Source organism: Leucoraja erinacea, chromosome 18, assembly GCF_028641065.1.
Source record: "Leucoraja erinacea ecotype New England chromosome 18, Leri_hhj_1, whole genome shotgun sequence".
Classification (NCBI taxonomy): Eukaryota; Metazoa; Chordata; class Chondrichthyes; order Rajiformes; family Rajidae; genus Leucoraja; species Leucoraja erinaceus.
In genome coordinates this window covers 28,394,279-28,410,024 of record NC_073394.1, presented here as the reverse complement: position 1 = coordinate 28,410,024, position 15,746 = coordinate 28,394,279, and the positions used below count along the sequence as shown (strand labels likewise).

At 43.1% G+C, this 15,746-nt stretch overlaps 1 protein-coding gene across 1 annotated transcript in view; it reads right to left on the bottom strand.

Annotated features, from left to right (window-relative positions):
- Positions 1-15,746, bottom strand: part of LOC129705854 (potassium voltage-gated channel subfamily KQT member 1-like) — a 633,448-nt gene that overhangs the window by 210,633 nt on the left and 407,069 nt on the right. Inside the window, exons 15-16 of the mRNA XM_055649698.1 lie at positions 12,608-12,654; positions 7,784-7,845 (exon numbers count right to left, since the gene is read on the bottom strand). Coding sequence (XP_055505673.1) covers positions 7,784-7,845; positions 12,608-12,654 — 109 coding nt within the window. The remainder of the gene's footprint in view (positions 1-7,783; positions 7,846-12,607; positions 12,655-15,746) is intronic.

Genomic DNA, 15,746 nt, shown 5'->3' with positions numbered 1-15,746 from the left:
TAGTGCCACATGGCCAATCAACTGGGACTGCAACCACTTTGTCCAGGCTACGGTGTCCTCCAGGCAACAAATCTTAAACTTGAGTGGAGTCTAGACATCCATCATAGCCATTAGTAGTCTGACCAAGTACAATGGAAAAACCTCACACCACTCAGAGGAACATAACACAGAGCTGAAGAAGGGTCTCGATTCGAAAAGTCCCCATTCGTTCTATCCAGAATATGTCTGTCCTGCTGAGATACTCCAGTATTTTGTGTCCATTATAATACAGAGAACATCTGACCCAAAGTGCAGTCCTTGAAAGATAATAAACTGATTAGTGAAATCAATCTAGAGTTATTGTTTAATTAGGGGCAGAAAGCCTACCATTACTGCTAGAAGATTTGTTAAAATCTTTAATTTAAACTTATTAGTTTTAATCAAAACTGAACTGCAGATAAGACACAGATGACAGCAGTGGGAAGTGATGGGGTAACTCAGTGGCTGTGAACAACAGTCAGCTAGCTCATCTTCGTTATAAACCAGTTTCTGCAGTTCCTTCCTACACATTTAGCTGGGTCTTCCTTATACGATTAGAATTCTGCTGGTTATGGAGCAACTAAATGGATGTGTGGTATATTTTTAACTGTGCTGTAGGTGTAATTCAGTGGCAAAACCTGCTGCTGGATGCATTGTATTTGTTTTCACCTTCTCCCCACCCCCTGTAAGTAAACTATTCAACGTACCAATTCCATGGAGTATTTCAACTTCCACTATTTGTTTGTTTCTTTGAGAAACAGGATGTGGAGGAGACGGCAGGTGCAGTGACAATGGACAACACAGAGCTTCATTCAGAATAAAAATGGATGCGCGTTAGTTTACAGAGGAAATCCTCACTTGTTTTAGTTAACAGCCATGATCTAGAAAATCTAAGCATCGGGACGGCTGCTACGGAGAGGAGATGGTTAGCCACCTCTTTGCGGAGTGTGGATTTGCAAAGAGACTTTGGAGAATGATGCATGGGTCCCTGTCATGGTTTATCCCGAACAGCTCTGTAACAGAGGATTCTCTGATGTGCGGACTGTTCCCAGACACACATTCGAAGTCAGACATCGAGTGCTGCTGGAAGTTCCTCAACTCAGTGAAAGACGCTCTTCTGTCTGCCTGAAACTTGTTGACCTCCCAGCAGAGCGAGATGTCCATCGGGGACTGTTGCCGACTAGCCCGCTCCAGACTGCAGGAGTACGTACTGAGGGATGCACTGAAGCTTGGTGCAGCCAACGCCAAGGCTCAGTGCGGGAGGACCACAGTCTGGGGTCCTTCCTCTGCTGGACATTGGGGGGCAGGGTGTGGTGGAGACGCCCCACAAACAAGAGAAGGGATATCACTGCAGGGGGCCACATGAATGGCAAGGGGGCCGAGTAGAATAATAGTTTTGTGAACACTACCAAATACAACGATAATTAATGCATGCATAGCCGCTGAGAACGTCGGAAGAGTTTTTTTCACACTTCTTGTACTGTATATAATTTTTATTCTGAATAAAGTTTATTAAAAAAAAAAAGACTTGGAAAACCAAGAATGTGGTAATGTTGGCTCACAGTACAGCCTATCTCTCAAAGTTTGATGCTAAACTTAGCAAAAAGCAACAAAACTGCCAGTTTAGTGTAGCCAGATACAATCCAGATGCACATCTCTTGCTGTTTTGGTGCAGATTTCACAATCGATGAACAGCACCCATAACTTACAATGACTTCTTTCTCTCCCCAACTGGCTAGTCATTCATTCATGGCTCACAATCACCTAGCAAACATCGCTGAATGCAGTGCAAGGTGAAAATAAGAGAATAACAACAATAAGAAAAAAACGGAAAATGCTGGAAATACTCAGCAAACCAGTCAGCAGCTGTGAGAGGAGAAACAGTTTAAAATTTCAGATCTGAAAAACTGTCAGGTGGGAAAGAGAGAAAGCAAGCTTGTTTTCAGAGCAAAGAAGGTGCGGGGGAAAGTGTAGAATAAAGGCAATGTCTCGAATAGACTATAGGGACACAGCTTAGAAACAGGCCCTTTGCGCCAACCAGTGTTCACCCTGTATACTAGAACTATCTTACACGCTAGGAACGATTTACAATTTATCGAGGTCAATTAACCTACAAATCCTAATGTCTTTGGAATGTGGGAGAAAACTGGAGCACTGGGAGAAAACACACAGGGCCACAGGGACGACGTGCAAACTTCATACAGACAGCGGCCATAGTCATGATTGAGCCTGGGTCTCTGGCACTGCAACTCTTACTGCTGCGCCACCATGCCTAGGCTGTCATCAAATGGTTAAAAACTGAAAAGTGAATAGAGTAGCAGTGAGAAGAGCATTTCATTGTACATGTGATGTGTTGTTGTAATAAGGCTGTGGAACATGCCCAACAAGTCAGACGATACCAGTAGGCCAAAACGATGATAGACTGAAACAACTTCCAATACAGACTGAAACAAATCGTTAGTTATAGGTCACCTATAGGTTCATGTGAATGGTTCGTAACTCTGTTTCAAGTCGGAACCAAATTCCCATAGGGCAGAAGTTGAGTGCTACCACCCAGCAGTTAACAAATAGAGTCATTTAGTCATACAGCATGGAAACAGGCCCTTCGGCCCAACTTGGCCATGCCGACTCTCATGCCCCATTTACATTAATGCCACCTGCCTACCTTGGGCCTATATCCCTTTAATCCTCCCCTATCCATGCACCTGTCCAAATGTTTCTTAAACGTTGATAGAACCTGCAAATCCATCCCGCTGGTCTCCCAAATACTCGTTCAACTGTATGGGCTGTACATAAGTCACGTGTTTGTAAGCTGGGGATTATCTAAATTGGTGAATTCAATGTTGAGTCCGGAAGGCGGCAATATGCCCAGATAGAAGATGAGGAGTTGTCGTTCATCGTGTGCTGGGCTTGGTTGCAACAGTGCAGGAAGCCACAGGCAGAAAGGGCAGAGTGGGAGCGATGTGGAATACTGAAGGGGCAGGCAAAAGGATGCTCAGGGTCTCTCCTGCAAACTGAACATATGTGCTCTGCAAAATCACCACTATTCTGCCCTTTGCCAGAGTTCCTCTTTTGTACGGAATGGGCGACACAGTGATACAGCGGTAGAGTTGCTGCCTTACTACACCAGCGACCCGGGTTTGATTCGGGTGCTGCCTGTGTGGGGTTTGTACATTCTCCATGTGATCGCGTAGGTTTCCACCCTGGGATAAAAGGCATATTAAGGCTTTGAAAATGACATACCCAGAGGATAGCATGGGGCGCGGCAGTATAATTGCTTCCTTACAGCGCCAGAGACCCTGGTTTGATCCTGACTATGGGTGCAGTCCGCACAGAGTTTGTATGCCCTCCCCGAGACAACGTGAGTTTTCCCCGGGTGCTCTGGTTTCCTCCCACACTCCAAAGACGTACACGTTGATAAGTTAATTGGCTTCGGTAAAAATAGTAAATTGTCCTCAGCGTGTTTAGGATCGCTGGTCGGCGCAGAATCAGTGGGTTGAAAGGCCTGTTTCTGCGCTGGAGCTCTAAACTAAACTAAAAAAATGGACTAATGGTAACCGTATTAACTGGAAGGGGAGACTTTCAAGTGGAAATGGAAATTCTCCAGACAAATGATCTATAATAACCCGAGCCTGTGAATAGTTTACTCAAGCAAAAAAAATATAGGAGGAAATAGTGAAAAAAATAATTTGATCCGTCCCTGGACAAGGAAATAGGAGCTTTTATTGTTGAAAACATTACAAGGATTTTTGGTTTCCTTGCAAAATCTTAACCAGGTAACTGGAAGGTTTATAAGAAAGTTTCAGCATCTAAATCAAACTAATCTAATCTCACATGCATGTTTTGATTTTTAAAACTTTATGCAAATTTAGGGGGGGAAAAAGCTCTGCAGCAACTAGAGGATTTTGGTTGACAATAATCCATAATTAGAAAGTGCCAGAGTGTTGCCAATGTAAAGGTGATTGTTACACCATGTCACAAGTCTGTTGCTCAGATTATTAATGCCAGACTCACAGAGAGCAAGGCAAAGGCAACTGAACCGTCGGGACAGGGAGATGTAGAAAGAGGGCAAGTGTGTGGGGAAAGTGCAAAAGATTTTTAATTTAGTTGTTCTTTGTTGAAAGATAAAGCGTGGAAAGAGGGCCTTCGGCCCACCATGTCTGTGCCAACCAGCGATCCCAATATACCAGGAATATCCTACACACCAGGGACAATTAACAATCTTTAACAAAGCCAACTGACCGACAAACCTGTTTGTCTTTGGAGTGTGGGAGGAAGCCAGATCACCCAGAGAAAACCCACGTGGTCACGGGGAGAACGTACAAACTCCGTACAGACAGTACCCGAGGTTGGGCCTCCGTGACTGCGCCTCCGTGACTGCCCCAATGGAGATGGAGAAGTGTAATAAAGGAGTGAATTATGAAAAGGGAGCCAACAAGAAAGAAGGGTGGCATATAAAAGAAGGGGTGAAGGGACAGGGAGATCAGTGCCATGAGAGATAGAGATGGAAACAGATAGCAAGGGAGGGTTAACAGAGAGAGTGAAATCTGGAAAGAGTATATAAAGAGAAGGGTAGAGGAAATAAGGAGACAAAAAAAGTCAGGGGCTGAGATGGAGAAAGATAGGGAGGGAATGCGAGAGGGAAAGGGGTAGAGAAAAAGCATACGTATTGGGAGTGAGTGAGTGAGTGAGTGAAGAAGCTGGCATGAGAGATGGCGAGGAAGATGTGGTGTATGGGGAGCACAGTCTCTGGAGCCAGTGAGGGCACGGGAAGGAGAAACGGTTGAGTTTGTCAGCAGAAAGTCACCCGTTAACCTCTTGCATTCCAGCTATGACAGCATGGAGAGTTGATAGCGATGCTTTTAAGCAAAGTGGTGCGATAACAGAGGGCATGAGCTATATCTGTCGACCTCTCCATCCCAACAACACTTGCGACGTCAAGAGACCTACACATATCAAATAATATTTTTTCCACCAATCTGCTTCAGAAACAAAATACCACCACGTGGTTTACAAACCTCAAAACATAAGCTGCTTCCTAGAAATAATTATTAAACAATTATTTAGATTTTTTTCCAAATCCATTAATTCCAAGAAGAGTTTTGCAGAACTGGGACCCCTCAGCATTTCGACTTTACTGGTCTGCTCTGCACTCTGCAGCCTGTGATCTGTGCTGGGACTTTCCCCATTACGTACTTCCCCTGTGATCTTTACCAGAGTGGGGGAGGGGAGGGGAGAGTAGCTGCAACTTTATTTCCATTTTTCATTTTTAATACAACTGGCAAAGGGGAGGCAAGGCAGGGGAACTTCCTTATTGTGTAACACCTTTGTGAATTATGGAAGGCACCGGCAGAAATGCAGTCTTCAAAGGGGAATAGCGGAACAAATTGTAACTGATTCCCCATCCCATGCCCTCACAGAATCAAGTTAATCTGTTTCCCTCATGCCACATCTTCCTCGCCATCTCCCACTCTTTCATGCCAGCTCTATCACCCACTCACTCTCTCCTAATACATATGTGGGTCTCGACCCAAAACCATTCCTCCTCTCCAGAGATGCTGCCTGTCCCGCTGAGTTGCTCCAGCATTTTGTGTCTATCCTCGCTTTTACTCCACCCCAACCCGTCTTACATCCCCTCTGTATCTTTCTCCATCTCAGCCCCTTGCTCTCTTTTTTCAGTCTCCTCAATTTCTCTGCCCTTCTCCATTATATACTCATTCCACATTTCACTCTCTCTTTCCACTCCACTGCTCTTTCCCCATAGCTTTCCCCCTGAAAGCAAACAATACCTGAGAAGACAATGGGGAAAGTGCAGAGGAGTGGGACAAAGAGACACATGGGACCAAGGGGCAACTTCAGTTCTTGAGGGAGTGCATTAAACTGATGCATGCTGATGATGACATACTCACAGGTACATGTCCTCAAACTGCATAAAGATATTCGGAAGGATGAAGGGTCCATTCCTTGTGTCTTTGTAGAACCATCTTGCATCGCACAGAACAAGATGGTTTGCGCATCTCTACTTTATCGTGCACTGTATGCAAATGTAGTTGGGTGCTCTGTCAAAAATGTTAACCTTGTTGGGCGACTGATAAAGTTTGTGTCACTTCCCATCCAATGCCAACACCATACATTAATTAATGGAGATAAGACACAAAATGCTGGAGTAACTCAGTGGGATGGGCAGCATCTCTGGTGAGAAGGAATGGGTGACGTTCTGTGTGAAGAAGGGTCTCGACCCGAAACGTCATCCATTCCTTCGCCTGACTTGCTGAGTTACTCCAGCATTTTGTGTCTATCTTCAGTTTAAACCAGCATCTGCATTTCCTTCCTACACAATAATCAATGGAGATGATTGATCAATGCTTGGTGATGCGGGGTGACATTCAACACAGTACTACGTGCTTCTCGGCCTCTAGGTCCGGTTAGAAGCCTCTCTACTTTCCCACCTTGCATCGTCACTGTGTGACTCAATCCAGGACAAGCTGCCTTCTTTTCCCTCCATACCATTCACCTGAAATGTAGCACTGTTCACCCAGAAGTGACATTAGAAACCACAGCATCATGAATGACTCATTTAATGAGAAAAGAGATGGGTTGGTTGGGGATTAACACAGTAGTTTCCAATGTACCATTGAACAAGTCTGGGACCACAAAGTGTCGACATTCTGAGAAAAGCAATATTGATTTATTTTCGCTATTGAACTGAGATTTCTCAGAACGCAGAATGCCAGATAATAAGACCTGATAAAACAATGGTTGCTCACAACACAGACGATGTTTATCATCGCAAAAATAACTGACACAACATACAAATGCAGTTTTATTTCTTGCATTAAGAAATAATTGAAAGCCTTTAGTACATGCTCAAAGGTCTGCACTGAATTACTAATACTCTGCACTGATTACAATTCAGTTATCTTGCTGGAGTTTCACAAGATGGCAAAGCAGTCTTCTTGAACTGTTAGTTGAAACTAAGATTACGGATGCACAAAGTCGGGCACCACATTAGCATCTCATTGCAGTCACCATTGTTTCTTTGCCTGGGCAGAAAAGGCAGACGTCACTGCCATGGCTGGACTAGATACGATGCGTGATGTGAAATAATTGGCTAGACATTGCCCATGATTTTATGTCCACAGATCCCTGTGGGCAGAAACGTCATCAAGGACTTACCTGGTAAATCGCTTATTGTGTTTGAAGTTTCAATGATCCCTGATCTATTGTTCCCTCTCAAGCCCATTCTCCTGCCTTCTCCTCATAACCCCTGACACTCTTACTAATCAAGAATATGTCAATCTCCACCTTAAAATTATCCATTGACTTGGTCAGGGATTTTTTCATCAGTCTTGGAAAATCTAGTTCCTAATGCAGGTGATGCAAACAGCCATGACTGAGAGTGAGGTGACCGTACACCTGGACACCATTTGCATTTCGCACACCTGACCACCAGGGAGCGCAAAGGAGCAACAAGTGATTTTCTTCATCTCGTCTTCCTCCCTCACATTGGCTCTGCCATCTTCTCCAACACAGCACATGGTGGAGACGAGAAGCTCTGGAGAAAAACTGGACTCAAGTTGCCCATTGTCATAACTGTACAAGAAGCAAAATGATCGGTGCGTGCTCATCGATTACATCGGAAGAGCGAAGGCCCTTCAAAATGGCAAAAACTGGTCATTGTCGAGGTATTAGCAGGATATGTGTGAACTCAGTTTGCTGAATGTATTTATCACCTCATGACATGTTAACTGTAAAGCCGCCTTACCTTCTCTTCTACCCTGTTAAGTCGAGCTCCGATTGTGTTCTTTCCTCTGTCCTGGCTCTTTTCTGAAACATACCATGAGAAGAAGAATGAAATCATGAGCATTTTAAATGATTTCACAGAAAGTGATAGCAATACGTTTGGATAAATATTTTTACAACTGATAAGAATAAATTGCATCAGAAATCTCTGAAACTGCAAATCTCGTTAAAGTCTCAAATTCACATTTTTGAAATGATGCCTTCTCACAAAGAGTCCCTGCTGTAAACTAGATTAGTTTTCAGGCTGGATTGGGCTGTCAAGTCTTAAGACTTTACAACCAGCCTGCATGTTTAACCACAGTACATGAAACTTCCCAGGTAAAGATGTAAAAGTACGTCTCACCACGAGAGATGAATTAATTCTGATTTTCATTGTGCCAGGTCAGATATAAGGTCAATTCATTAATAAATAATGTTCAATTACCTGCGACACAAGGTGTAAAAACATACTTCAGTGACTTGGCTGGAGTTTGGTTTTGAGAGGGAAGGAATTTCTCTGCATCATTTAATGGGGAAAGGCAGGAGTGCAGCAGAATGCTGGATTTTCCCTGATGTCAACACAAAGGCCGAAAGGTCAAGTGGAGCATGATACTTGATGCAAAGTGAAGTTTCCTCTATGCTTCTGCAACCTCAGAATGCCTACTGCCAATTGCTTTTGTGGAATATTTCCAAGCTGTTCTCCTTGTGGCCTCTCTGAATGAGACTGACAGCTTAGTGCCAATAAGTGCTGGATTGTGTTGGAAATGTACTATGGACTCATGCATAAAACTGCAAATAAATTAGGCAGGCTTTACATTGCCAACTTACCTCACTTAAAAATTTATTCCTCATTCATTCTGGACTGGGTTCAAACGCAAATCTGCATTTACATGCCATTTTCCTCTCATCCGTCTTCCTCTGCTGCTGAAATCATTGATTTCTGGCAGAGATTTGGATCCACAGGTGCTGGACGCCCATTGATGCCTTATCCACGTGGATAATGACCAGTGGCAGGTCGGCAGGGTGGCGCAGCGGTAGAGTTGCTGCCTTACAGTGCCAGAGACCTGGATTCAGCCCTGACAATGGGCGCTATCTGTACAGAGTTTGTATGTTCTCCCTGTGACCGCATGGGTCTTCTCCAGCTGGTCCAATTTCCTCCCACACTCCAAAGACGTGCAGGTTTGTAGGCTAATTGGCTTCTGTAAATTGTAACTTGTCCCTATTGTGTAGTGCTAATTGCCCAGACTCAGTGGGATGAAGAGCCTGTTTCCTCGCCTTATATCTATAGTCAAAAAAAGTTTAAAGTATTAAGGCACCCTGTTCCATTGTGGGGCATTGCAGACTGAGCCTATCCATATCCTCTTCTGGTGCCCACATACAGTGGCACAGCTGGTACACTGCTGCCTCTGTGCCAGAGACCCAGGTTCAATCCTGACCTCGGGGCCTGTCTGTGTGGAGTTTACACATTCTCAGTGTGAAAGCGTGGGTTTATTCTGGGTGCTCTGGTTACCTTCCATATCCTGAATTGTCGCGCAGATTTGTAGTTTAATTGGCCTCTGTAAATTGCTTTTAGAGTGATAAAATGAGATAACATAGAAGTTGGTGCGATAGTCAGCATGGATTTGGTGGGCTGAAGTGTCTGTTTCCGTGCTGTTTCTTTAAACCAGACATGGTTTACCTGCACATGACCAGGAGTACTGGCCCTCTCTCTGACCTAAAGCTGATTTTAACAGTATCTCCCATTTACCACCTTCCACTTAAATACTTTCCTCCAAGTTTGATAGTCATCACTTTAACATTATTAATTTGCGAGACCTTGTATGCAATAAAGTCTCTAACCAAGATCCAGTTCTGCCATTAGTTTAAATCACCTGCCTCATCATCATTTATTTGTTTTGATTATATATTTTCTCTTGGCATAGAAAGAGGCTATTGACACATCGAGGCTACGGGCAATCCCAACGCCCCATTTATTCCCATGTGCTCTGTTCTCTCTCCCATGCGAATTAACTCAACCTAACTCTCCTACCACCCACCCACACTGGCGGCAATTTACCTATGACCAGCACATGTTTAGGATTTGGGAGGAAACTGAAGCCCCCGGGGAACTTGCAAACTCCAAAGTGGCAGTACTTGAGGTTGCAATTGAATTTGGTACACTGGAGTCACTATACGGAGTAAAATGACAGCAATGCACAGCCAACCCTCAAGGGAATCAGAATGTGTCTTGCCTGAACCACTCATGGAGTCATACAGTGTGGAAACAGGCCCTTCGGCCAAACTTGCCCACACCCACCAATGTCTCATCCATACAACCCCACCTGCCTGCGTTTATCCCTCTAAACCTATTCTATCCATGTACTTCTTTCTTAATCATTGCAATAGTACCTGCCTCAACTATCTCCTCTGGCAGCTCGTTCCGTACACCCTCCACCCATTGTGTAAAAAGGTTACCCCTCAGATTCCTATTAAATCTTTCCCCCTTCCCTCACCTTAAACCTCCTGAGCCATCATCCATTGCCATTCAGATTTCAACCCATTCAAAGCCCTGTTGGCAATATTCCATTCCACACTAATTTGTGCTGCACTGCTATCCCTTCGCATCTCAATCTCACACGTCTTCATACTAGACTCAGGTACAGTCTCTCTAAACATCTCCATCTCTGGCTGGATCTCACACCATCGTCAAAACCCTCTTTAAAATGTTACTCTTTGACCCTGCTTCCAGTCCCTCTCACTGAAGTGTATAGTACATCGCAGGCTTCCTCACTCCAGGTCAATAACTTCAGGTAACTTGCTTCCCCTGTTGCTAGTCAGTTCTTCTGTAGGTCATCAAGGTTATCAATTTGTAATATTGGGCCAGTGTTTCATCTCCACCAGTGCAACCTGACTAGTTGAGCATTTCCCACAGCTCTATAATTCACAGCTTTTTACATTCCCCCATTTGTACTTTCTCTCACCAACTGAGTTTTCGGGGCAGGCTGGGCAGGCTAGGACATAGGAGGTTGATGGATGATTTCATAGAAGTGGATAAAATTGTGAGGGTCATAGATGGAGTGAATGCACAGTCTTTTTTCCTAGTGTTCAGGAATCAAGAACCAGAGTGCATAGGGTTAAGGAGAGAGGTAACTGAATTAATAGGAACCTGAGGGACAACTTTTTCCACACAGAGGGTGCTACATGTACGGAGCGAGCTGCCAGAGGAAGTGGTTGAGGAAGATACTATAACAACATTTAGAAGATATTTGGATATAGATAAGAAAGGTTTAGAGCAATATGGGTCAAATGCAAGCCATAGCGTGGAAACAGGCCCCATGCCTCCTATTTGCCATGCCGACCAACATGCCCTATCTACACTAGTCCCACCTGCTGGTGCTTAGCACATATCCCTCTAATCCTGTCCTATCCATGTACCTGTCCAATTGTCTCTTAAATGTTATTATAGAACCTGCCTCAACTACCTCCTCCAGCAGCTTATTTCATATACCACCCTTTGTGTAAAAAAGTTACCCTTCTGGTTCCTAATAAATTTTCCTCCCCTCACCTTAAACCAATGTCCTCAGGTACTCGTTTGCCTTACACTGGGCAAAAGACTGCTTTCACCTGATTTATTCCTTTCAAAATTTGTACATCTCTATCAGATCAGCCTTCATCTTACTGTGCTCCAAGGAATAAAGTCGTAGCCTGTTCAACCTCTCTCTCTCTCTCTCTCTCTCTCTCTCTCTCTCGAGTCCTTGCAACACCCTTATAAATCTTCTCTGCACTCTTCTCAGCTTGACAATATCTTTCCTATAACATGGTAATCAAAACCGAACACAATACTATAAATGTGGTCTTAGACAGCAAGGTCGAGTTGGGCCGAAGGGCCTGTTCCCATGCTTTATGGCTGTATGACTATATAATTGGTCATAGACCTATTAACCAGATAGATTTATCACAGCTTATCATGATGGCAATGCTGGCATCAGAGATATCCCCATTGTCCAATTGCCCCATTGTCGATTGTCGGCTGCAGGGACATTGATCTGTGATGTGGATGGTTTGACTGTCCCGACCGCGGGAGAACAAGGAGTAAGAAGATGAACGTTATTGCCTTCCATCACAGTGAGGAATGTGGAATCCACTGGGGTGGATGTTTATGTTAACTTTTATGTGGTTGTGTGTCTTGTAGCTTTTCACTTAGTATGGCTGTATGGGAACTCAAATTTCACTGGACCTTAACTGGTACATGTGACAATAAACTGGCCTTGAAACCTTGAGATGCAGATTCATGTTTAGATTTTTATCATCTGCAGATTTTGATTTTACGTACCGCATTGTGGCTGGCTACTTTATTCTCATCATTGATAAGCAGTTTATAATGTTTTACTTTGTTAAAACTATCGTTGCAGTCTGAACATTGTTGCAATATTTTGTGGTTTGCACTAGTTTTGTTCGGAGTGAAACAACAAACTTACCACGTGCTGGGTTTTAATGCGAAATATCTCTGGCTCAACTGTCCAATTTATTAGGTTGGAAGGAATTGCAGATGCAGGTTTATACTGAAGATAGACACAACATGCTGGAGTAACTCAGTGGGACAGGCAGAATTTCTGAATGGGTGACGTTTCAGGTTGAGACCTTCTTCAGACTGTGCTTCAGGGAAGAGGGTTATTCCTTTTCTCCAGAGAGTTACTCCAGCATTTTGTGTCCACTTTAGTCATTGTTTGCTGAAGGGTGGGGAGTAAAGCTTCCCTGTATGTCAATATTGAAGATGTACTTCTGTGTTCATTTCAGTCAGACTGCAAGATGTGGTTGATATATTTACCTGACACAGATTGGAACATTGTTGGTTTTCCCAAGGACTGGTCTAACCTAGAAAGCAAAGTAAAAGCTGAATTAACAATTCGTGCAGCAAACACGTAACACGACACACAAATTATGGTCAAAGATCCACCAACTATGAGTAATATAAAAGATAGGCACAAAATGCTGGAGTAACTCATCGGGTCAGGCGACATCTCTGGAGAATCCTTTTTCTCCAGAGATGTTGCCTTACCCGTTGATATATTCCAGCACTTTGGTATAAACCAGCATCAGCAGTTCCTTTCTACACATATGAGCAATATAATGTTGATAAGAAAGATACAAGAGGTTAGTGTTTGTGCCTTGGGTGTTATCAGCCATCTTTCTGACTTTACATTTGACTTGCAATTTTAACCCTTGCAAAAGAAATGTTTAGGTTAGATATAAAGCCACTTCTCAGCAGAAAAGATCTGTACTCGGTTTACACCAGGTCATGTCTCTAAAATTTCAACCATTTTGAGAAGTTTTTGTCCTCAAGAACACTTTACTTACATTTTGCCGAGTAGTGTCCATGAAGAACCAGCATAATTGGTAAATGTTCAAAAATGATTTTTTTTAAACATATTTTTTTAAAACCCTTGTATTTGGAGCTATCTTGAGGAAACTGAATTTACGTGACTGAAAATGGTTTAAAATAACATAGAACCATTTTCTGGTTACATTCATTTGCTGTGATCAATTGCTTAATACATCAAAAAAAATTATATTCAAATGCTTTGAAACTTTGCCAGGTTAATTTTAGGCCCTGAAAGTGGGCGCAATTACTGGAAACTCCCAATGCTGATTAGTTCGATCTGGAGTATGGCCAGTTTTGTGGATGGGGCCAGTGTGCAACATGACGTTAAGACCAGCACAAAAGCTTGCAGCAAATCGATTTGCCATGGACTTAACTTATGTTTGAAGTTCTGTTCATCAATAACAGTGCTCTAGTCAATTTCAAGCAAATTGCACTGAAACAAATAGCCCAACCCAATGGAAAAAGCAACCAAAATATGGAAGATGGTGGTGCAATGTAGGTGTGGGCGGTAGAGCGAATGCCTTACAGCGCCAGAGACCCGGGTTCGATCCTGACTACGGGTGCTCTCTGTACAGAGTTTGTACGTTCTCCCCGTAACCTGCATGGGTTTTCTCCAAGACCTTCGGTTTCCTCCCACACTCCAAAGACGTACAGGTTTGTAGATTAATTGGCTTGGTACAAATGTAAAATTGGCCCCAATGTGTGTGTGGGGTAGTGGTAATGTGCGGGATCGCTAGTTGGCGCAGACTTGGTGGGCCGAAGGGCCTGTTTCCATGCTGTATCTCTAAACAAAACTAAACTACTGGAGAAACTCAGCGGCTCAAGCAGCAAGGAATGTACAGATGCTGTTTCGGGTCGGGACTCTTCCCCAATGTAAATCGAGTGGCTTCCAGTACATCGGTGAGACCAAGCGTAGAGTGGGCGGCCGTTTTGCTGATCGTTACCGCTCGGTTAGCTTAATCTTCACCTTTAAAATTCAGATCTATGCACTCTTTCACAAATTCTCATTTTACATGATCTCCTGGTCATCTATTAGATGCAGAAAGAAGGCTTTGACATTATATTTCCTTCTTTCAGTCTGGATCAGCGATTTTGACTCCCTAGGTAGTTTACGAGTGCATGAGAAAGCAGATACCGCTGCAGCTCCTAATGTTAGGAGACAGGCACTGAAATGTGTCCAATTCCTTCCCAGTGCTAATCCAACAATGAAAGAGACTTGGTATGCATACAGTGTGCCTTACAGTGAAACAGCTCCACTGTCTGGTAACAATGAACATATGGAGTGCCCTCCATAATGTTTGGGACAAAGACCCATGATTTATTTATTTGCCTCTGTACTCCATAATTTGAGATTTGTAATAGAAAAAAATCACATGCGGTAAAGTGCACATTGTTCGATTTCATTAAAGGCCATTTTTATACATATTGATTTCACCATGTAGAAATTACAGCTGTGTTTATACATAGTCCCCCCATTTCAGGGCACCATAATGTTTGGGACGCATGGCTTCACGGGTGTTTGTAATTGCTCAGGTGTGTTTAATTGTCGCATTGATGCAAGTATAAGAGAGTTCTCAGCACCTAGTCTTTCCTCCAGTCTTTCCATCACCTTTGGACACTTTTATTGCTGTTTATCAACATGGGGACCAAAGTTGTGCCAATGAAAGTCAAAGTAGCCATTGTAAGACTGAGAAACACAAATTAAACTGTTAGAGACATCAGCCAAACAATAGGCTTACCAAAATCAACTGTTTGGAACATCATTAAGAAGAAAGAGAGCACTGGTGAGCTTACTAATCGCAAAGGGACTGGCAGGCCAAGGAAGACCTCCACAGCTAATGACAGAAGAATTCTCTCTATAATAAAGAAAAATCCCTAAACATCTGTCCAACAGGTCAGAAACACTCTTCAGGAGTCAGCTGTGGATTTATCAATGACCATTGTCCACAGAAGACTTCATAAACAGAAATACAGAGTCTCCACTGCAAGATGCAAACCACCGGTTAGCTGCAAAAATAGGATGGCCAGATTACAGTTTGCCAAGAAGTACTTAAAAGAACAACCACAGTTCTGGAAAAAACACTGCTGTGATCTCTACATGCTAAAACCAAAATGTGTAAAAATGGCCTTTATTAAATCTGACAATGTGCACTTTAACCACTCTATTACTAATCTCAAATTGTGGAGTACAGAGGCAAATAAATAAATGATGGGTCTTTGTCCCAAACATTATGGAATATGTGCAAAGTCTGGAGATATAATGATGTTTTCCAAATCCCATTTAATATTCTCCATTTAATATTCAATTACACTTTATAAAATGTCTAGATGTTTTATCAGTGTAACAGATATAATTTTTACAATTAAGCTTCAATCAAGCTGCACTTCTTCATTTCTTGGGGCAAGTCAAAAGATATCCATCCCTCTGATCCCACTTCTGAATGAAGAAGCAAGGTGGCACTGGTCCTAAAAGCATTCTATTTCTGAGAAAAATAGAATTTAGAAATTCAATACATGAATATTAGCTGCATAAACAACGAAAGGCCCTGACCTCCTCTGATCCATCTCACGTGTATGTATGTCT